The 24,093-nt window shown below is 39.1% G+C and overlaps 1 protein-coding gene across 12 annotated transcripts in view; it reads right to left on the bottom strand.

Moving 5' to 3' along the window:
• The window catches only part of PCDH15 (protocadherin related 15), an 805,351-nt gene that overhangs the window by 283,655 nt on the left and 497,603 nt on the right, over positions 1-24,093 (bottom strand). For all 12 annotated transcript variants that reach the window (XM_030486584.1, XM_030486585.2, XM_032919940.1 and 9 more), the window contains one exon: positions 1,134-1,294. In XM_030486584.1, coding sequence (XP_030342444.1) covers positions 1,134-1,294 — 161 coding nt within the window. The remainder of the gene's footprint in view (positions 1-1,133; positions 1,295-24,093) is intronic.

Here is a 24,093-nt window from a genome sequence, read left to right as displayed (position 1 = left end):
TAAAACTGAGAAGCCAAACATGTTCCAGCACGTCTGCCTCCTCAAAGGCAGCCAGCCATTTGGCACTTGAGGAAATGATGACTTCTTTGCTGATGCTTTGAGAATTCTTTTGCCACTATGTCCCCTCTGCCATGTTCTGTGCTGCATACCTTTGCTTCACATATGAAAACAGCCTCTGAATTAAAACTAAATTAAGAACAGCTGAATTCAATTAGCAATTTGAAACGAAAAATGAAAATGAAGAAAAATTTGCATCTTGTTTCTAGTACTTATGAATATACCTCAAAACACATGGAGAAGACAAATTAATCAATCGAGCTAATACAAAACAAATGTTCATGCACTCCAAGGAGAACTGATCTTTAAAGCACTCTTTCCATGTTGATTACAGTCACTTTTGAGTCAATATTCCTTTCAGATTCTGATTAATTGCAGCAATTCTATAACACTGTGATGAAATGTCTCTATTTTTAAAGTGTTTCTCTTCAATGAAATTAGCATAGATAAGAACACTCCTTGTATTTTGTGCTTTTAATCTTTCTTTTTATAAAAATCAAACTTAGCCTGGCAATATTTCTTTAACAATATTCAGAACAAGCATATCACACAAATTTTATTCTGACTTAGAAAAAAAATCTAAACTAGCATATTCTCAATTGAATATGTCAAACTTTATAAGTGAATTTTAATATTCATAATTCCTTTGCTCTCTCTCACATCTGTCAAGACATAAAGCAGGCTTTTAATAAGTGTCACGGGACATGAGGCAACCAGCACTTCTTCTAGACAAAAGCAGCAAACCAGAATAAAAGTGTTTTTAATTCAGTAAACAAGTCAAGTTTGGTTCAATATATATATTTCTGCCAACGCACACATCTATTTGTTTGGCCTTTACTGTTGTGCTCATGCACATATAATAATTGTACACACAGCCAAGTTTCTGCATGCTCCCAAGAAGTCCTAATAAAGAATTAAATTAACTCTGTTCACATCCGTCTGGGACAACAGATAGATGCAGCTACTATACTCCAGCAGATCTTGTGTTTACAGTATTTCTATGAGCACTCACAAATTTAGAAATCAATGTTTACAGGGAATAAAAACCCCAAACATACAGCAAACCCCAGACTTACATCTCTGTCCAGAATTCGGCCAGTGCTATTTAGGTATAATGTCTGTCTGATAGGATCGAGGATCACCCAGTAATCTACATTGTCCTTTAAGGAGAGTTCAATGGTGGGGTCTGGCCCTCCTGCTGTCCCTTTGATCAGCATATTGTCAACCAGGATAGTGCCTGCAAAAACAATAAACACACAAGGGAGAAATTTATATTGGCATCTACATTTTTATGTATTTTTCATAATAACGACAATGCTAAAAATACTGTTTTCTGACTAGGGCTCCTTGTATTTTATGTTTTGAATGACGTTTAAGAAGTCTGAACCTTATTATCTGTAATGAAAAACTGCCTCTGACACTGAAGTGATTTCAGACAACACCAGAAGAAGCACCTGCAATGCACAATAATTTAAGTTGATGATGAGACCCATCATATACACCTATCTTTAAGATTATGAGTTTTTTCTTCATTGAGCAATCACCACCCAATCTCACATCAAACAAATAGCACTGAAACAAGAGCAAACCAGAATAAATTTTCTACAGAAAGAATGACACATCAAAGCAGGGAGGTGGGGGGCTGGTAAAGAGGGGAGCAGGAATAAAAGAACAGTTACATAAAGCTTTCTAGGAAAAAGGAAGTTTTATACCTTGAGTTGCTCTGCAACTGAAAAACTGAATTGCAGCACAAAGGCATGAAAACCATGTCGACGAAGACAAAGGTAGTACTTAATTAAGTCCAGCCATCTATTCAACATGTATAACATGCTTTTTTCTTTTCCTGTCTCATCCTGTCAGTTAGAAGTCTTGCCTAACAGCTCTATTAGTCAGTTCACAGTACCCACGATATATGTTATTTCCTCTGTAAAACACTCCAACTCACTTTCAAAATGTCAAGCATTACTAACTACTCTAAATGTTGCACTCTGATGCCTCAGATTTGCATGCACAGTATTTATTAATACTTCTCTAAGATTTCATTTTTCTGAAAAATTAACACTACCCAGTTTTCCTCACACCAAAATATTAAAAGAAATTATCTCTGTTGAAGTCCATAAACAGTGAAAATCCATGAACATCACTAGCTGCAGAACATTTAAATTAGTTCAAAATATTTATCACGTAACCTCCTGTATTAAGGGCTGTCCTGGGTTCAGCTATAGCAGTCATTTTTCTCCTTCTTAGTAGTTTGTGCCGTGCTGTGTTTTTTAACTTTCAGCCTGGGAACAACGCTGATAACACTGATGTTTTTAGTTGTTGCTAAGTAATGTTTATTCTGACCAAGGACTTTCTCAGTCTCATGCTCTGCCAGGGAGGAGGGGAAACCGGGAGGAAACAGAGACAGGACACCTGACCCAAACTGGCCAAAGGGGTATTCCATACCACAGCACGTCATGCCCAGTATATAAACCGGGGGGAGTTACGTGGAAGGCCCAGATCACTGCTCGGGTCGGGCTGGGTATCGGTCGGCGGGTGGTGAGCAATTGTATCCTCTCCCCTTGTTATTTCACTAATCATTTTTATCATTGGTGGTAGCAGTAGTGGTTTTATATTATACCTTAGTTGCGGGACTGCTCTTATCTCAACCCGTGGGAGTTACATTCTTCTGATTCTCCTCCCCATCCCTCCGGGAGCGGGGGCAGGAAGAAGGGGGGGAGTGAGCGAGCGGCTCTGTGGTTCTGAGTTACCGGCTGGGCTCAAACCACGACAAGGGCCCAAATAATTCATTCCAAAGTGCAGAGTAAAGTTTCTTTACACATTAACTCTATAACAACAGCAACTCTGCATAAAGATACTCATCTGGGCCCATCCAAGTTGGGACGATGCTTATTCTGCGTAAACCAATAAAACTAATTATTGGTCTTAAATACAGAAAATTGCTTTACAGCCCTAATAAGTAAGGTGGTTTTCAGCTGTTTATTTTGAACTACTTTTTATAACATTCTAGAAATGACGGGAAGAAATACTGCCAAACGTGTAGCTTTGCACCAAAGACTGGTTTCAAGTTATAAGAGCAATACCCTTTAAGCCACATGAGAAACACAGTTGCTACCCACATGATTTATGGCTGTCAGCATAATTTCTTCTGCAATACCATCTATACAGTTATATTATGACTCACTAGTTTGAACTGGCATACAGCTTTTGAGAGACCACCACTATTTTTAATGTAAAGAGGATTTCCGCAGGAAAAACAGACTGATTACCATCCCTATGACAGTTCGAAGTGTTTATGTCTAGTTACCAATTTCTCTATATGAAATCCACCAGCTTCTATGTATTGCCCTCATTATTGAGCCTCAATGATGATGCTAAAAGTCAGCAACCCAAATTTGAGATCAACTGAACAAAAGTTGCCGCAAGAAAAGTCTCTCTGAAAAAAGAAGACAACAAGATAACAAACATCACAATCACCATAATGGCTTCAGTTGTCTTGATTTTTTTTCCAGTCTTCTTACTCAAACCTAAAGGCAAAGTCTAAGTTCTGGCTACATTTTCACCACTACTGATCCCAGTGAAAGGCTCTATAACTCCATTCAAACGGCTCTCAAGGGAAATAAAAATCTGCAATTTCCATTTGTAAAGAGCACAGCATTAGGTGTTTCAGGAAGTGCCACCTGCACATAGCAAAGGTGGTGTTTATAGAAAATACTATACACAAATCCTTGCTGAGAAAAGCAGGAGTTTAATAGATGGAAGAATTGGGGCAGCTGAAGTAACCAAATGACACAGAAAAAAGGAGAGGGTTGTGAAAGTAGTGGAACAATAAACTGCAAGGAATAATTAGGAAACAGGGATGAGGAAAAGCAGCAAGAGCTTCTGTCTTCTCTCCCATATTGAGGACTAATAAGTCCATGAGAAACAAAGGGGCATCACAGCACAAATTACAAGGACACAGAGCTACTACAGCTGCCCACCAGTACACTGCTTTCAGATGCTTAAGCAATCGTGACATATAAAAAGGGTTTATTTCTCTCCTCAGAAAATTATTAAAAAACCCAAAAAAACCCCAAAAAACCAAACAAGAAGATTACCCTAGAATGAAATCTGGTCCCCATTTATAGAAAACTCAAAATTATGAATACAATCTAATGTTAGTAGGTCTTGATTGATATAACAAATAACAGCAGCAAAGGAAAACTACTTTTGGACATTGCAGTTGCACTGCCTGTAGAGAAATACAGCATATGCCATGCTAAAGGAATTAGACTAATAATCATGGCAGAGCTATGACTGCTAATAAAATAGCCTGTGGGCCCATGCTCCTATGAAGGTAGCGATTACTGTGCCATGCATTGCATACTAGTAATCAGAGGAAAAAATACATACTTCAAAGGCACATAGATTCCTCATGGCAGAGTGTGTATTTGGAAAGGGCAAGATACAAGGTCTTTAATACAAAAAGCACTTTCCACATGTTAAGGGTTGCAAAAATAGTATAATTTTAGAATGCAACATCTACATAAAGAGGAAAGTGCTGTGAGACAAGTCAATAGTGGTTGTAACAGTGTCCTTCCGGTAACATACACCAATTATTTTACTACCTGGTATTTGCAGGCACTTTTGGTTCAGTATAGGCTGCGTACACCATGGTTTGCTGCTCTTTGTCCAAGGAGCCTTTATTCTCCCTTGTCTAGTTTTTAGGAGATTGATTTCTGCCAAACTCAGCCTTCTGCGAGAACTAAAGAGCTTGAATAACTTCAATTTTTAATGAACCTAAGATTAAATGATTCCTATTACGTACTTTAAAAAAAAAAAAATCAACTTAAAATCTTATGTGATTACAAATTTCATAGTCTGTAGTAAACCACTGCTACTTAACTGGCCCCACTGCTTTGAATTCTGCATATCATTCAACTTTCCTCTCTTGCACTCTATAAACAGCTATTTGCTTGATTTAACACTTCTAGCACTTCTATTTACTTTGTTTTGATAACAGCAATTCTTTTGTTCTTAAGAATGGACTGTTTTTTCTTCAGATATTCATGAAGCACTTGTACTCTCTCTTCAAAAGAGAGCAGTTTGCAAATAAGCCTTTCAATAGCCATCCTGAACGTATTATTCCTCTAATTTACAAGGAATCTGGCATTGTGGATCTATTTTCTTTCCCCCCTTTAGATATATATCATTTTGTTCCTTACATCCTGCCTCTGTCCTTGGCCTAAAATGCCAGGGACATACCCAGAACAATAAATCTGAATACATGCAGTTCGATATGACTGCATCAACAGTTTGTCCATTAACTCTCCATACACACGAGCACAAAAGCAAATGCATCCCTTGATATTTCCAACACACTAACACAATAAGTTTAGAAAATTTGCTTGTGTAACTTTTTTCACAGGCAGAAGCTTAATGTTGTAGCTAAAGTGAAATCTTTTAGTTGTTATAAAAGCTACATTTCTTCTTCTGTAATTATATTAGAGGTTCAGCTTTAGAGGATTGAGGGGGATGAGGGTTTGGTCAAAGTCTGCTGAGGGCTAAAGATGCTGCCTAATTGAAAAAAGACAGATATGAAAGTTAAATTGCACATCAACGCAAGTAGACTTTAAGAACAGCTTTTCATCTAGTGTCAATGCCACAATTTGGCTACTTTTCCACCTTCACTGAAGCATGACTGATGACTGAGGTGTCTTGTGAAAAGAGCATACAGATTTTCAAGGGGTTAGTACAGAAGAACTCTTACGGAATCAAAGTCAAGCAAGTTGCTGGCTAGAAAAACAACAAAAAAGCCAGAAACCAACAGACTGCACAAGAGAGGAAAGATCTATTATTGTCAGGTATAATACTGTTTTTCTGAAAATAATGACATTTACTCAGAAATATTACCTGAGCTTGTTGGGAATTACACAACAAGTACCTACAAAACAAGACAACAAAAATAAGAACTGCAGAGCACTGTAAATATCATAACAACAGCTCTACACTAGATTATCCCTTTGAGAGGAATGCAGAAGCTGAAAATCTTCATTAAACTGAAATAATAGGGAAAAGTTTGCATTTACAGATCAGTCTCTGCAGAAGGTGATCCTTCTATGGGAAGGACATTAAAAGCGACTTGGGTGCAAAAGCCATGAAATACAGAATTTGCAGTTCATGCTCTACTAAAGACAGCAGATGCGCAGTGCTCAGTGAGGACTCGCTTTTTAAATGATTTAGACACATCTTGGGATTATTTTAGTTGAATGTTTTGGCGGATCCCTTTTTTAAAGGATGAGTGAATTATGACTGGTCTGGGAATAACCCTTATGCTGGCACATGAATCAGAAAACAGGATTCTAGTAGAATATCTGCAGCATTTTACTTTTAGGAATTAAAAGACATTCAGAGTTTGTCTTTCTGCATTTGCTGAGCTCAGGGCATGTGGAGCATGTCCCACCTCTCCAGTGACACCACTAAAGCAGTGCACCAGACAAAGGCTCAACTTTGTGCCTGACAGGTGGACCGGGGATGTCACAATGGATGGTCACCCCCAGTGGCTTCAAAGAGATGTACCTAACCGCAACCAATTAAGCAAAATTTATTTCTGCAGACATGCAAAATATAAATTGCACAGACCTTATCCTCACAAGGCTCTTGTACACAACAGCAGAGTGTAGCCTTCCACATCAGTACTACATAGGCCGTGTTCGGCGCAGAAAACAGAGATCCCAGAAACACCTTAGTGCTCACAAGCTACAGGGCTGAAGCTGAAGTATAAGCCTGAAGTTTTTTATCATCCAAATGTATTTATCCCTTGCTTCAAGAACAGTCTAAAACTTGTTATTCTTAACTTTCAAAGTTGATGAAAAGATAAAACCACCTGCAACAGCATGATTAGCCTCCAATATTGCCAAATTACATTAGCAGCTACTTCAGCTGTATGATATACAAAAAGGCTAAATATAATAAAGTCATATTCTGTTGTTCACAGAGAACAAATTTTTCATTTCAGCATACTATCAAGTCTGTATAACAAGTCCAAACTACATGTCAGGGAATGTATATTAAACATACACAGTATTTCCAACATACACAGTATTTCCTACCCTGGAACACCAGTTGTGAATTTTTCAGTCGGTAGTATTTAGCCTGGGAGAATTATGTATAGCACCCATCTGGAAGGAATGAATCAGGTATCCAAAAGACAAGTGAGAAGAAAAACTGGTACTTAAAAGGTGCATATGTATATACATACACGCTCTCTCTTTGAGCTGCAGTAAGGGCAAGTACCAATAGCTGTCAATAGGTGGAAAGAAACTCATCACTTCTGCACTCTAAATCAGTGGGGGGTTTTCACACCTAGTGTATTAAAAAATGAAAACCAACCCCCCAAGGACAGCAAGAATAGGGAGCCTAAAGAAATGAGAAGCTTGTACTTTGTAAAGAGCCATTGAAGCTAGCACCTCTGGCAGCTGCAAGCTCAGATAGTGAGTGGCAGTTGTGCTGACATACAGGTGGGCATCCTCACTGGAGCAGGAAGATCCAATATGAGACAGACCAAGTTGTTATAAACCTTCTGCCAAAGGGTAAACAGCATTCCCATTAGTGTCTCTGCACTTGCATTTCTGTTGGTCAAGTTGAAGAAACCAAAGCAGGCAGAGCAAGGTCAGAGATTCGGGAAGGTCTCCATGTGCCAGTCCTACCTCTGGCTGCTCAGGATTATTAAGTATGTAGTGCAGAACCTGAGATCCACCTGAATGCACCCGGTAGCTTCTTCTCTACTTGCTGACTCTTAAGCAATGTTTATACAGCATGCAATATGCCAAGTTTCTTTCAGACAGGACAAATTTGCATTAAAAAAACAATTTGAAAATAGGGATTATTTTCTTATACAAAGGCATTATATCGATCACTTGAAATGGTAGCTGCTTTTTTAATATTCCACAGAGTTTTCATAGTTAAACCTGGATCAAAAACTTATTTTTCTACATTTCAAGATGTATGTCTGTAGAATAGGATGGATTAAATAGCAATAAATTATAAAGAATGGAAAATGAAAACCTTATTGTAGAAGTAAATTCTCAACATTATTATGAACTCACTCAGACCCACATTGCAGGTTCATACATGAAACAGAATAATTCTACAAGGCCACCTCCTGGATTACATATTTCCTATTTTCCATCCTCACATCATCAGTAGGGATCTCTGAGAAGTTTCCAAGGTTGTTTCAAGATTGTTCTCCTGCCATACTGGCTCATCTTCTCCTGTCCTGCTCCACATGCCACCACAGCCTCCAAGCAACTACAGAAAACACAGCTCATTATTTTGGCCAAACTAGGAGTTTGACAAGCTCAGATTTACGGCTTTTATTCTTAGTCGTCCCCCATGGACCTTGCCTTCCCACCCTGAGCCACCCTGTAAGAATTTGTGTAGTATGCAGTCTGCCTCATTGTACAGTACCAGTTCAGGCCCACTGTAAGTGAAGGTGAGCCATTTTTTTGTCTTAATGTTCCCCAGCCAGCATCAAGACAGAGAACTAGCACTAACAACTCCTGCTCCAGATTGAAACAACACAGCAATATGATGAAAGACATTTTAGAGGCAGCTCCCAATTGGGGATCCTGGCAGCACTGGGATCATCATCAGTTCAGAGCATATGTGTGCCTCTCCTGTGGACATTAAGAATCACAGGCAGTCGTCCCTACTTTCCCTCCACATTCACAAACAATGGACCAGACTCCCGTAAAGCCATACAAGAAGCACCTCAGTACTTCATGCACAAAACTCGTGTGACTTTGAGAAGTCTGCCCCCCAGCATGTACACTCTACACCAAAACATAGTAAGGATAAAAAGAAACCAGAAGAGGCAAGCATGACGGTCAAATGCTAACTACTAAAACCACTAAATATTTGGTACTCACCTTCCCAGGTGTACAAACCTAGATTAATTTTTTTTAACTCCTTCGCCCTGCTTTAAAAGGATGCACAAGAGGTGAACAGATAGAGTGACTGTGGAAAGACAGAGATGGATGCCCAGGAGAGAGCAGAGAGCAAAAAGGAAGAAGTGAGGCAGAAAGCTTAGGTCACAGAGCAGCACTCTGAGGGGCAGACATTTGAAAAAGCCAGTTATTCTGCACAAAGACCCATTCTGTAAAACTATGACAGCAAAGGAGCATCTCATACAAAACCAAGTATGTCATCCTTCCTCGCATAGTTAAGAGAAAATACTGAAAACAATGAATTCTAAAGGCTTAAACCAGGAAAAGATGAAAACAATTTTTCAGAAATCCTTTTTCAAAAACTATTTTTTTTTTTTTTTTTCTTTTAATGCTTTGGTTTGCAGCAGCAGGATAACTGCTTGGTTCTCAGAAGGATGCTCTTCTCCTTTAGTATGTCACTGTGAGAAGCCCACTACCGGGCCCCACACTGGGGAGACTGACGTTGATCTTGCATTCATTTTCCACGAGTCTTTCTGACAGAAAGCCTCTCAGTGCTGCAATACCTAATTTAACTAGGTGAAGCATGTCACTGTCCAAGGACTTACACAAGTATGTTGATTTTAAACATACCATTACTTTATTTTTCCATGTATCAACAGAACCCAGCAGAAGGACTCTTTTCACAAAGCCTTTCATTTCTCTTTCTGTACACAGCTCACGAGATACACTTTGCCATGCCTACCCACCCACATCACCAACAGCGGCAGATCTCCATGACCTCCCCTCTGTCCAAAGCTTTCTGCTTCTCACATCTTACCCTTCCTTTCACTCAGCACTGGGTCAGAGGCAACAACGTTGAACGGTGCCTCTAAACACCAAAGAAGGTTTTTCTCTTTAGCAGTATTTCTGCAACATAGGACCACAGGAGTGTCTTTATGGGATTTATTGGTCTGCACAGTCCTTTACTTGTTATCTGATAATATTCTGCATTGCAAGGGGCAAAGCAAAACAAATCTGCAGAAGACCGGTGAGAACTGAATGTCTTTCCCCTATAGGGAATAATTTTTTCTTATTTCAGTCTTTAAACACTTCTCCTTCCAGGAAAAGGAAGGACATGTTCCTTAACATTTGCAAACTCTTTTGAACCTGTTCTGACTCTGAATGGTATGGAAGACAAATGCAACCACTCTCTTCAAAACATATCTGAAGATTTAAACTGAATTGCTATAAAAATTAAACCCCTATGAAACATATTTTACAAAGGATTGTTTTTAGGATAAAGAAGTTTCAGTCATACTTCATCATATTAGCATATATATATGTATGTGTATATATTAGTGTGTATACATATGTGTGTATATATATGTATGTATGTATATATACACACAAATACCAGTACAAGATCAGACCAAAGACCACCTAGCCTGGTATCCTGGTTGCAGAAAAGGCCAAGAGGCAATGCTCAGAACAGATCTAGATCTCAAAGTGACTTACAGCTCCCTCGTCCACATGCTCCTTGGCTCTCCCTTGTCTGTGGGCTTACTGCCTTTACAGGTTAAAAAAGACATTTGAGGCATTTACAAACCACAGAGGCTCTTCTTCAAAAGCTTTTATAAGCTCACAACTGCATACACTGAGAAGGCATCAATCGTATTTTGCTTAAGGGACTATTTCTAAATAGCTAACTCTACTTATTTTCGAAACATATCAACCTGCTACCAGAATAAAAACTAATCTGACCTTTCTCCAAGTCAGCAGACATAGATATGCAGAGCAATAGAAGTTCTCCAAACAACTAGAGGAGAAGTCAAGGTCACTGGCTGTGGGGCAGCCAGAAGGACCCCCTCAGGGGCCCAAGAGCTTTTATAGGAGCCTCCCTGGCCCCCAGACCACCTGCTTATCTGCCAAGTAGGCTGCTGAGTCTCTGGCAACCCCACAAGGGTAATACGTCTAGTGAAATAAAATTCTGAAAGACCTTGAATTGTGGCATTCTTATTTTATTTTTGCAAATGGGACCACTAATGGATTGCTAAGGTTGACATAAGAGTCTCTATTATCTATACAAAAAGCTGCCAATTCTTGAAAAAAAAAAAAAAAAAAATCCCAAATCCGTGCTCTCATACCAGACAATATGTACAGACACAGAGAAGATGACCATTAATGAAAATGTTATATATATTATTATATATATAATATATATAATATATATGTTATATATATTATTATATATACTTATAAAGTAGCCCCACACACAATGGAAAGGCTATCAACACAAATAACTCCCCCAAAAACCAAAACAAAATAAACTCCAAACACATGGGCTAAAATCTCCTGGAACATTAAAAAAAAAAAAAAAAAAAAAATTCCTTTTCTTAACAGTCAGTGCAGAAGTAATAGAAATGCACATACTACAGTCAGTAGTGAGACAAAAGGTCTTCAGGCTATTCCAGCAAATACTCTGTTTCTTGTCTCACTTCCCAGAAGACCTTGGCAACAGCAGTTCTTGAAGATGATTTAGATTTTTAAGATGTAGTACACGATAACAACAGGATATGCATAAACAGGCAGAATGCAACCACTTTGAGTTGGGCTTTTCAGGGATGAAGCTTTTTGGTATTAGAGAAACTTACTCCACATCATTTGAAAGGAAACACTCTAGCACCAATAATTTCCCTGTAAGATTTTAAGTAAGTACTTACACTCTTTTGTGAGAAATAAAAACCATCATGGAAATTATCCCTGCATTTCATCAGAGTTTGATGATAAAGAAAATGCTTTCAAAATTACTGAATGCAATGTAAAGAAGGAAAGCAATGCTGTACAGCAGAAACAAGAGCAAACACAATGTCCTTGCCTAAAATCGAAGGAAGTTTACACACAAACTAGTCAGAGATTTCAAAGGCAAGTCAGACAGCGAGAATGAAGGCGTGATGGTAGCCCTGGATTCAGACACTAGAATAAGAACCAGACACACAAGGTCCTCAGCTAAACCCAGGAAAGAGTATGAGGCTTCTAAGAAGGGGAGAACTTCAGCACTGATATCTTTAAGAAGACAACAGACAAACTTTCACCAGGAAAAACCCCAACCTACTCTTGGAGGCAGAGGAATGGACTGACAATTCTTCATTCTATGATCCTGTTATTTTGAGAGACGGAACAGAAACATCAGCAAGTTTTACTTCCATTCATATATTGGACCTCTTCCTGAATTTGGCTCACTTTATGAAAGTCACAATTGGAAAATTATTCTTTGCCTTAGTAAAGACTCAGAGATGAGGGACAATCAGTACAGGGAAACCTTGGAGCACAGGGAGGCACGGGAACATGAAATTTCACACAATTCCAAGGTTACAGAACAGTTATGTTCTGCCATGGTTCACAAAGTAAAACTTATCCTAAAGTAACTGATGTTTCTTGCCACAGTACCTAATTCTACAAACTAGGTTTTGCGCTGAAAGTTACCACTTCTGAGAGCAAGCTTATTACACCTTGCCATGTTGAAAACTCCTGATTTTGAGTACTTTGAGGAAAAAAATATATGTATATTAACAAAGTTTTTGTATGTTCCCAGACAGAACTGAGCTCCTAGGAACACAAATTCTCTGATAATGTGCATCAATTACCACATTAGGTACCTACAAACAAAATGATTTGCATTTAAAAGGAATCATGTGCTCAGGGGTATCCAAGCCTTCCCCTTCAAATATATTATCACAAAAGCAATTTTATTTCTATTTCAGATCTGTTTTATTTTATTTAGACCATATTAATAGACATTAATAAGTGTTGTATTTATTCTTCATATGCCAAGTATGTGCCAAGCCAGGACAAAGCAAAATCAATTTCAGCTGTGTGACTACAAAGACATTAGTGGAAGCCCAGGACACCCACAGCAGCTATTTTCTAGTATAACACGTTTCAGATTTTATTTACTATGTATGTGCAATACAGTCAAGCTTATAATTACAACAGACCCACACATCCCAGACACAGTAAAGTCACCATGCACACACACTGAGTCCCAATTTTATGCTATGTGACTGAGAAGTCCCAGCACCTAGGAGTCCAGTCACAGTTTCTGCCTGAAAAACATTTCTGGGAGGAGATGTGTTTCATATTGCAAACAGAATCAGTGGCTTCTGCAGTCAGCAGAAAGTCATGGAATTTTCTCATGACCTTTGCACAGGACTGCAAAGATCACGTGTAAAACACTCATCTCTGGTATTTTCCTTCTCCAAACTTATGAACAGACATCCTCACCTGCAAGCACACCAGTTTCCATCACCCATTTTTTTGTTCATCTAACTGAAATCTGTGACATTACCTTAAACCCAAAAGTCCAGGTACCTTCCTTTAAATTTATGTTCACATGCTTGAACTTTGGGTTTTCTCTTCCCAAACCTTTTCTCAAGTTAGTAAGTTCTGTCTTTCTTTGAATGCATCAAACTGTATCTGCAGCCTGTCATATTGAGTGCAAATGTGCCAGATTTTAAAACCAGACACTGAAACAAACCACCAGCACTTCTATAGTGTACACTGACCAGTCCTTAAATGAGACAGAAATTTGCATGGATAGGTTGAAAGAAACGCAACTTAGAAAAATATTTCTACTGAAAACTGGAAGTGTTCCTGAATTAACTTAGTGCTGACTGCAACGACTTTTCTTTTTGAGGCAACTACTGGCGATGTGTCATAACATTTGCATTTGCAGTCATTCTGTTTCTTCTCAAGATCCCCAATTGATAATTTTCTGATACACTATTTTTAAGTTCCTGGAAATATTCTCTTTTAGGATTGACAAATGCTGCTGCAACATAAACAGGTTTTCATTGGCAATCTGCCTCATTTTTTACTTGCTCGGTTGCTGGGACTACAACACTAGGCTCGCAGTGCTTACATGCACCATGAACACATAGAAGCCTGAGCTAACACCTGTGGTGTCACCTTGGACCAGCTCAAAATGCCAAACTTGACCCCAAAATCCCCCTAGGAACATGAGGATCTCCAGGGTGAGCGCATGGCTCCTGAGCTCTGGCGCACAGTGACCAGGAGGAAGGGCTGCAGTCAAGGCTCTTCAGGCTTTTAAGTTCCTCCTGCCAAATGGGAGAACCTGCAAATCCCCAAAGCTAGGAGGAAACAGACAAGTTGGAGCAATTAGCATTTCCTGGCTCTTTTCTTACAAATAAGCCTCAGGATTTTGGAAAATGGATGTGAAGTAAAGGTCCTCTGGTTCCTCCTCCTTGACCAATACTTGCTACCTGGGCATCAGCTCCTTTATGTGTGAATTGGAGAGACTGGCTGTTCTGCTTCATTTGTATTTTTCTGAGATGATACTGCATTTCTATTTCTATTCTCCAGGGGGGAAAAAAAAAAGAAAAAAAAAAATCTGATTTTCATTTTGATTTTTTTCCAAATTGAATTTATTTCCAAATTGAATTTAATTCCAAATTACTTATTTGGAAATACAGATATTAGTCACTCAGGAAATGTCAAGCTTTGGCTAGGTTTGCCTCTCAAAATAGAAACCCATATTTCAAAACTTACCTAAAGTACATCTCTGGGATTGTGCAAATAGGGTGGGACTTGAGCTCTCAATATAGGCAAGCAAGATTGATAATAAAGAGGCAGACATGTGCGCTGGGAAATGTCTTTGACCAGGGAAATTTTAATGTAAACTATTTTATCAAAATGAGCATTTCAGCATGCAACCCACAGAGATGGAGTGCAGGGCAGCTATGAATTCATCAGATTTCCTTGGGAGGACCACATATTCAGGTAATCTGTTTTAGAGTTCTTGGGTGCATTTCAGAGCGTGTCCGTTCACAATTTTATAATAAAAATTGGCTTTGTAAAACTTGTTTGCCTTCCAATTCCTTTAGCCATTACTCAAGCAAAACAACACTGGGGTTTATTAGCTCTCTGTTTAGAGAAGTCTAATTTACACTTTAAACACTCAAGGACTTCTGAATAATGAAACAGATGAAGCATTTATTCAGGACCACCATAATCAAGCAATGACCATTGAGGTGTGAATTAAATTACTTGAATATTGTCACCTTAAATTGGAGCCATCCTGGGGCCTGTTTGCATATGAGAGGAGCAGCAGGAGAATATAACACACTGCTCTAAAGCTGAATTATTAAAATTCTGAAAGGCCTATCTAAACATTGCTTATGGCTATTGCATAATTTTTAAAATTTCCTGTGCATCTACTATGCACTATAATAACCATATACATCTATTTTTCTCCTTATAAAGAAGGCAAAAAAAAGATGACTTGCTGATTCTTATCCATCCTCTTTATCTCCTAATGCTACTTTCAGAAGGGAAGTATCCTAGGCAAAAAAAAATTAGTATTGCCAGTAAATGTGGATTTTCTTGGTGTATCCCATTTAATAACAAAGGCAGAGTGATTATATCCATGTCTTCCAAAATCTTTCCCCCAGATGACTGTTTAGTCTGAGTTTTTCTCTAGCTTCCCAGGTTCAAGTGTTGGACAGCCACAGTTACTGGCTGAGCTTTGAGAAATAGGGATAAAAGGGTGAGTGCGTGGGAAATGCAGGGACAAGCCATCATTGAACATCAGCTAGACAGAAAAATTATCACAGACTTAAATTTGTATCTTTAACTTGATTTCAATGCAAGTTTTGTTAAACAAGAATTCAATCTTATGGTACTCTTGCTACAGTATCTGTCCTGTTTTCAGAGGGAAAAAGAATCCTTGAGGTATTTAGTAGAGCACTTCATATCAAGTGCATACTGGTCTTTATAATAGATAGAGAAAAAGACACAATTTCTTGGAAAACTCTTTATCTATTTAGAAAAGTGGGAGGTGCAATTTTTCAGAGAATGAAGGAATTTCTTGTGATCTGTAATAGGCTGGGTTCGGAGGAAGGGGGCACTTTTTTTTTAAATCACCTAAGCTTTCTATGCAATACTGCCTAGGATTCCCCTTCTATGAGGACAGAAATTTTCTTCCATGGGGAGAGAGAAATCCTTTCTTTTCCTGTGAATTGCTTTGTTACAGAAATAAAAAGCTTAAGAATAGGACTTCATTATTCACAGAAATGTACAAGACCATTTGTAACCTACAATTGTGCATAAACTGCCATGAACTGGGTTGATGTAATGGAATCAGAATTCCAAAAAACTGATAAGAGAGTGGTTAAGAAAAAGAGTCACACCACCTGTTCTAGAATAGAACACTGAATCAGGCAATTTCGACAGCAAGCAGAAAGTGTGATGGATTGCAATGGACAGACTGATACAAATGTGAGTCTAACATCCTTCCATATTATTTTATTCTCATTACACTAAAACACTCAACATCTAGCTGATTCATTGTCACTAGTACCAACTTATGGTTGTGTTTGCAGACATACCAATACAAAACTAAGAAAACAAGAAATACTTGGCACTACATCCTGCCTAGAAGCATTTTTTTCCTATTTGAGGACATTCAAAAGCAAGTTCTAAGCAGTTTTGCTTTGCAACCAAGCACTGGCTTCTTCATAATTCAAATTTCAAGTCCTTAATGCCACTAAAATGTTACATTCAGAAAACAATTTTAAGCAGAATTATGGCAGTTATCGGAGGAAAAAGAAAAACCCGTTAAAGCCCCACTAGTCCCCAAAGACAGTCAATTATGTCAGATTCCCTGACTTGGGTGTCAGGGAAGCAGCAAGGACATATCCAGCCTGCAAGTGTAACATGAAGATCAGGTTTTTAACCTTTTCATCACTTACCTTGCAAATGATGATTTTCTACCCCCCCCCAACCCCCCCCCCCTCCGCATTGGACCTGCTCCTTTTCCAAAAGGAAATCACACTCACTAAAATGCTGTCTAAACAGGTCTTAGCATAAAGAAAATGTAAGAGTGAACTGACTGCAAACATTTGGAGGAGGCTGCATGAGGGCTCACAGCAATTGGTTTTGCTTGTAATCTGAAAGCTTTCTTACAGAAAAGCTGAGTTAGAATAAAATATTAGATTTGTGATTAACTAAGTTTTAGCTGTTCCATTGTACACCGTATGGAAATGAAAACTTCAGGCATTTGTTTTATCAAGCAGTTGCAGAAAATCCTGAAAGGAAAAAGGCTCAGCATGTACTGAAATAATAATAATAATAAAACCAATGAAATGCTAGAACACATTAATGATTAGATACATGCACAATTGGTACCACCTGACTTGAGCATCAGCCAATCTTCTTGCTTTAATACTGCTGAGAACCTCACAACATTTAACCATCTGAGATTACATCTTAGTAAAACAAGGGTGTTGTTTAAGACTTTAATTTTTAACAAAAACCAGCTGAAAATAAACCTTTTGCACCTTTTAATAGTTCCAGCTCATCTTTTTTAGAGAAGGAATTTGAAATGAAGCAAAGCATTGAATCCCACCAGTGATGTGCCTTTTACCACCCTGTGAAAATTTGCCCAGGTGCCAGCTGCTGAATAAAACAATTCACACGTGTTCAGAACAGGACTTACGAATTTAGGAACTGCAGCATTAGAAAATGCCATCATCTCTGAGTACACTAGTACCTCATCCCCCTCCCTACAGCAGATTGCTCATGTGCCAGCCTCAACACAACGGCACATCATTTCCCCACATTGGCCGCTCAGGATTGCAGCTGGAAATCTCCAGGGTCAAAACTGGGATTATAAATTGAGTCGAGAATAGAGCTTCTCCTGAAACAAAAAACAGACAGAACTGGGACACAGTTCCATAGAACAAGTCCAGGAGGCAAGCAAGAAGAAAAGTCTGAACCTATTCACACAAAATATTTCTACTAAGAGACCAGAGGAGGATTCTCACATCTCACCATTTCTGTGCCGCCAAGATGCTCCCTTGAAACCCATCCACAAAATATTCACTTCATCCCTCCACTGCTGCCAGCCCACACTGAAGAAGCATCAGTCATGTGATTGCTGGCTCCTGCACAGCAGATCTGTATGTTCCACTTGGATGACAAGCAATCATGCCACCTCATGATGCAACATCTGGTATCTTTTCCAGCACAAAAAAACCCCTAAACAAATAAAACCAACCAACCAAAAAAAAAAACCCCAACCCAAACATTATGAAAGTTACACCAAATAAAATCAGTTTTGTTGGGCTTTTTTCATAATTTTTTTGACAATTCATGTACAAGGCATTTATGTACTGTACTGATGGATTCAGCTGAAAACACAATTGCTGAAGCAACTGACTTCACTCAACTTAACTGGGACCATTTAACACTCAACTGCTCAAAGTCATGGTGTTTTTCAAATTTCAGTGGTAGCTTAAAATGTGCATGATGGGAGTTAAAAAACTGAATTTTCAGAATCTTATTTTTAAAATAAACGCAATATGATTCAGACTTTTTCCATCAAAACTTTTAGTGCATAATTTTTGGTTTAATTCTAGTCTAACCTGGAGGCTACTATAGCCAGTAAGTGCTCAGGATAAGGGAGATCGTAACTGCTTCTTTGCAATAGTTTAAAACACAGAGAAAACTACAGAATTTTGAACTGTCTGATTTTACTCCACCTTTCTACCAATAAAACAATGGAGAGCCTTAAATTAGCTACCTTAAAGTAGCTCTGACAGTGTTTTCAACGTATCAATATATTTTTTCACTTACCCAACTGGAAGCTTATGATGTAAAAATGACCACCTGAATGCATCTAATTTCATAGCTCCAGGCTGAAAGTTAAAAACACAGCACTGCACCAGCTACTAAGAAGGAGAAAAATGACTTCTATAGCTGAACCCAGGACAGAATCATAGAATCAAGTAGGTTAGAAAAGATCTCTAAGATCATCAAGTCCAATTATTACCCCCAGGACTGCCAAGTCCACTACTACACCATGTCACCAAAGGCCTCACCTACACTGTTCTTGAACACTTCCAGGGACGGTGATTCCACCACTTCCCTGGGACGCCTGTTCCGATGCCTGACTACCCTTTTGGTGAAGAAATTTTTCCTAATATCCAGTCTAAACCTCCCCCGGCACAGCTTGAGGCTATTTCCTCTTGTCCTACCACTTGTTACTTGGAGATGTTTCCAGGATATTCATTCACTTGGCTTTTCAGCCACCAGGACCATGCAAGCTGCACTTTCTATGAAAATGAATTAAGAGGCAATGTAAGAGTGAAGAGCATGAGTATTCACTCCCAAAAGCTGATTGTTCACAATTATTCAAAAACTTCAATATTTTCTTACCACTTTTCTTCACTTTTTTTTTTTTCTTTTCCCTCCATGTCTAAACTCATGGCAGAATAGTGTTTCTGGGCTATTTTATCAGGTAACTTCTCAGAACCATTCCTTTTGCAAAACCCAGGCATGAAAAAAGCTTTATTGATGGTTTTGCGTACAGTTAGTTGCTGCATTAACCAGAGGAGCAATCTGTGTGCCTCTGAGACTGCCTTTGAAACAGTCTTATAGTTACTGCAATTATCATCTCAGGTGAGAGAAGTAAGCAACTCTCTTCCCACTTTACCCTGATAAGTTACCACTGCAAATCTAATTGACTATTTCTAGAAGAGTCTTTTACCACTTTGCCAGCTCTAAAATACAGTTCTCCAGGCACTCACATTCACAAGAAAACCTTTAGTGAAAATGCCACCTATATATTAACAATCAGTCACAAAATGGTCATCTTACAGCGAAGTTTAAGATAATTTCTAATTACATGGATATTGAAAAAATAATTGTTCTTGAATACTAAACAAATATGCAAGTGAAGTAATTGATAGCCTTCCACATTTCCATCTTCAGCAAGTTGCCTAAAAAGGCATCTTATCATAAAATTACCCACAAATATGTTTGCTGGGGAGAGAGAGGCTACTGAGCTACAGCTGTGAAAACCACAACTCTAACTGCAAGAAAACTACAGCATTATTATTGCCCAGCAAAAATTTGTGCTTGCACAAACAGTTTTATGAATACAAAAGGGAAAATACGTTTTCATACCTGGCTGCTGTATCAAGACAATTGTAATATTCCTGTAAGTCACATATTCCTGGCATCCCTGTTCAGGCGCTGTGCAAACGTACCAAAACAAAGCATGGAAAGAAAAAGCTCAGAAAGCAAGTCAAGCCTGCAGGAAAACTAAAGTTATTGGTTTTGGATGATTTAGACCGGTACACAAGTGGTTTGAACACCTCCTGGTATCATCCCCAGCTGCTTCTGTTTCGCTTGAATCATATCTGCCTAATTTAGAAGAACAAACAACGCCAAAAAAACTCCAAACCATCTTTGAAGCTTTTTCATTACGGCTTGAGAGGCATAATGGAGAAACACCTGTAACTGAATACTAGAAGATCCCTGCTTCTGGGTGGAAGATACATGGATATACCAATTAAAGACTCTATTGTAACAGAAACATAAAAAATTACTCTAACTTTTGGTTTTCAACTAAATAGCAGTTTTCAGAGGGAAAACAAAGTTGCAATCTGTGGGTAAAAAAGAAATACAAAAGCACTTTGAAAAAAAAAGGGAAGTGATGCATTGCTTTAACCTGCACAGGTAAGGACTAATAGTATGCATTACTTCCATTGAATAAAGGGCTAGCTTCTCTTCAATCTTAAAGTGTTTGTCCAGAGTGCAATACATAATAAATAGGCACTTACAACTTAATTGCATTACTAGAAAATTATTATTATCCCACAAATGATGGCCACACATGGAGAGTTGTGGTCAACAGCTCAATGTCCAACTGGAGATGTGTAACGAATTATGTCCCTCAGGGGTCAGTGTTGGGACTGATCGTTCAACATCTTTGTTGGCGACATGGATGGTGGGATTAAGTGCACCCTCAGCAAGCTTGCCGATGACACTAGGCTGCGTGGTCTGGTTGATACACTGGAGGGAAGGGATGGGATCCAGAGGGACCTTGACACTCTTGAGAGATGGGCCAACGCCAACCTCAAGAAGTTCAGCCAAGCCAAGTGCAAGGTCCTACACCTGGGTTGGGGCAATCCCAGGCACAGCTACAGGTTGGGTGAAGAAATGATTCAGAGCAGCCCTATGGAGAAGGACTTGGGGTGTTGGTTGATGAGAAACTTAACATGAGCCGACAGCATGCACTCGCAGCCCAGAAAGCCAACCGTATCCTGAGCTGCATCAAAAGAAGCGTGACCAGCAGGCCAAAGGAGGTGATCCTGCCCCTCTACTCTGCTCTCGTGAGACCTCACTTGGAGTATTGTGTACAGTTCTGGTGTCCTCAACATAAGAAGGACATGGAGCTGTTGGAGCAAGCCCAGAGGAGAGCCCCGAGGACGATAAGGGGGCTGGAGCACCTCTTGTATGAAGACAGGCTGCATCTGGAATACTGTGTTCTGTTCTGGGCTCCTCACTACAAAAAAAAGACATTGAGGTGCTGGAGCGGATCCAGAGAAGGGCAACAAAGCTGGTGAAGAGTCTGGAGAACAAGTCTTATGAGGAACAGCTGGGGGAACTGGGGTTATTTAGTCTGGAGAAGAGAAGGATCAGAGGGGACCTTGTTGCTCTCTACAGTTACCTGAAAGGAAGTTGTAGCAAGGTGGGGGTCAGTCTCTTCTCTCAAGTAACAAGCACTAGGACAAGAGGAAATGGCTTCGAGCTGCATCAGGTGAGGTTTAAATTGGATATTAGGAAAATTATCTTAACCAAAAGGGTTGTCAAGCATTGGAACAGGCTGCCCAGGGCAGTGGTAGAATCACCATCCCTGAAGGAAGATGTGGGCCTGGGGACATGATTTAGCGGTGGACTTGGCAGTGCTAGGTTTATGGTTAGACTTGATGATCTGAAAGGTCTTTTCCAACCTTAATGATTCTATGATTCTACTATTTGTTTCCTAAAATTTATACAATTACTACACACATTTCAAGGAAAATCAGGTGAATCTTTGCAAGCATAATTTCAGTCATGATTTCAACATGAATAATAGTTTATTGCTGTCAATAACGTCTGAGACACTAACAAATAATACTAAAAAAAAGTATTTCTGAGAGATTAATCATGCTTATATATAGAGAGCCACAGCAGTATTCTATCCTAACAACCAGAAGTGAACTATTTACTTAGTGTCCTTACTCAGTATTTTCCCTGTCCTTACTGCTGTACGTCCTCTCCCAGGTCCCTCATCAGACACGCTCGTTTCCTATAGAATAAATAAATACAGCAACAGAGAAACAGAAAGAGAAAAATAATCCCTTCCTGTTCTGCAAATCACCACACTTTTCTTTACACTAACCCCCAGCTTGGTTTTTGGTCAGCCTTTAAGTGGAAATTGGTCACATGAAATCAATATCCATGCATTCTCAAGTTCCCCCATAATAATTTAAAACTCCCCTTGGTCTGTTTCAACCAAATGTAAAACATGGCTGGAAATCTTAAATAGTGTTCCCTAGGGGAGCTGTGAGAAACAAGGGATTTTGTTTGAGGAGACTGTCTCCTCCACAAAGTCAAAGCCTGGCTATGCAACTGGAGCACACAGCTCGGAAGCCAGTTTCACATGTTGCCTTCCTATGACAGGGAACAAGAGGAGACAAAATTAATGACAAAGGGCAATTACGTACAGAACACCCAGTACTTGTGGCAGATCTCATGTCAGAAAATAACCTGTCAAAAGAAGATACCTACACAGCATGTATTCCTACTAAGGCCCAAATACTTTCGGCCAAATGGGTAACACATTTAATAAAAACTACAGAAGAAGAGACACAGGGTACAGAATTAACTTCTCTTGAAAGAAGTACCAACCAAGGAGGTACCCACACAGTCCATCAAACTTGCACAATACTAACAGTAATGGGCAACTGCCACTGCTCTTATATGATTTATTGTTTTGCATCCAATCTAGTTATGATCTTGCAGAGTTTGTTGGCACTGTTCACTGATAGAGCTTGGTTTGGCAGCCCTTAAAATCTGTTAACGCTTCAAGCCTGAGGAAATCAGCAAAATCTTCACACGCTCATTTTCTTCATGTTCTCACAATGTTTGTCTGAACCATGAAAACAAAAGCATCTACATTTTCAGACTTTTTTACAACAAAAATAACACAAGCCAAAATAAGAGGTTCTGATGGAAGAAAAAAAAAACCAAAACTCAGAAACCTAATGATATTTTCTGATGCTTTCTCAAACACAGCATGCTTTTATCCTCTACACTGAGCAATTACAGCAACACACCGTAGGAGCAAATTATTTGCACAGTTGAGTATTTCTTTCAGTGGTATTTCCCAGATTGTGTCTTTCCTTAACACATGCTGCAATCTCTTCCTTTCTTTTGACAGAAATACTAAACAGCAGAGCATGTAAGCAAATTTCAAAGCTAATTGAAAATAGGAACAGAGCCTAAAAATATTAAATCAAAAAACCTGTCAAGTTTAGCAACAGATCATTTGCATCTCCTCTGTTTAGTTGCACAAGTTTTTTGTTTGCATAGAAAAAAACAAAATAGCTGTCACTTGCTTTGTAAATGGGTGATACCCAATAAGGATGAAAATAGGTATCTCAAATGCTAATGAAGCATCTGCAATGTTTGTTTGCCAAGCAAATTACTAAACGGCAAATCACTCTGCCACTAGCAAGAGGGAGGAAAGGCAATAAGAATTGACCCACTTTCCAACCTTCCCACATAAAGTTAGTATTTTCTTTACTATATTAAGCAGTGCCATATCATAGACCTGAGCACTGGAGACCAATTGGCAGTGCTGGTAAATGGTTACTACTGTCTCTGGGACATTTTTGGCCCTAGCCAGCTAGTACTTGCCCAGAAAATGGCTATGCACAGCTTGGGATGTGCCACCACCCAGGCTTGGACATAGGTACTGGCTTTGGAGGCTAAGGGAATGTAATGGTATAGATGTGGTCAGGCCATGCCAGTTGGCTTCAGGGCCACAGAAAAGGCCCTCATGCTGCATAACTTAAAAGCATAGATACTCCCACAGAGGCTCAAAACTAATAACACTACAAGTATAAACAACTAATTAAAACTTTGGCTTCATCACTCAAATTGCTCCCAGGTCTCATCACTCAGTCACTGATGACTGAAATGAATACCCCGCATCATGTACTGGAATCATTATCTATATAATTCTCCTTCCCATTTTCTCCGGTTTTCTCAGGCAAGGCTT

The sequence above is a fragment of the Strigops habroptila genome, chromosome 5, assembly GCF_004027225.2.
Source record: "Strigops habroptila isolate Jane chromosome 5, bStrHab1.2.pri, whole genome shotgun sequence".
In the NCBI taxonomy this organism is placed as follows: domain Eukaryota; kingdom Metazoa; phylum Chordata; class Aves; order Psittaciformes; family Psittacidae; genus Strigops; species Strigops habroptila.
This window is presented reverse-complemented; position numbering and strand designations above follow the sequence as displayed.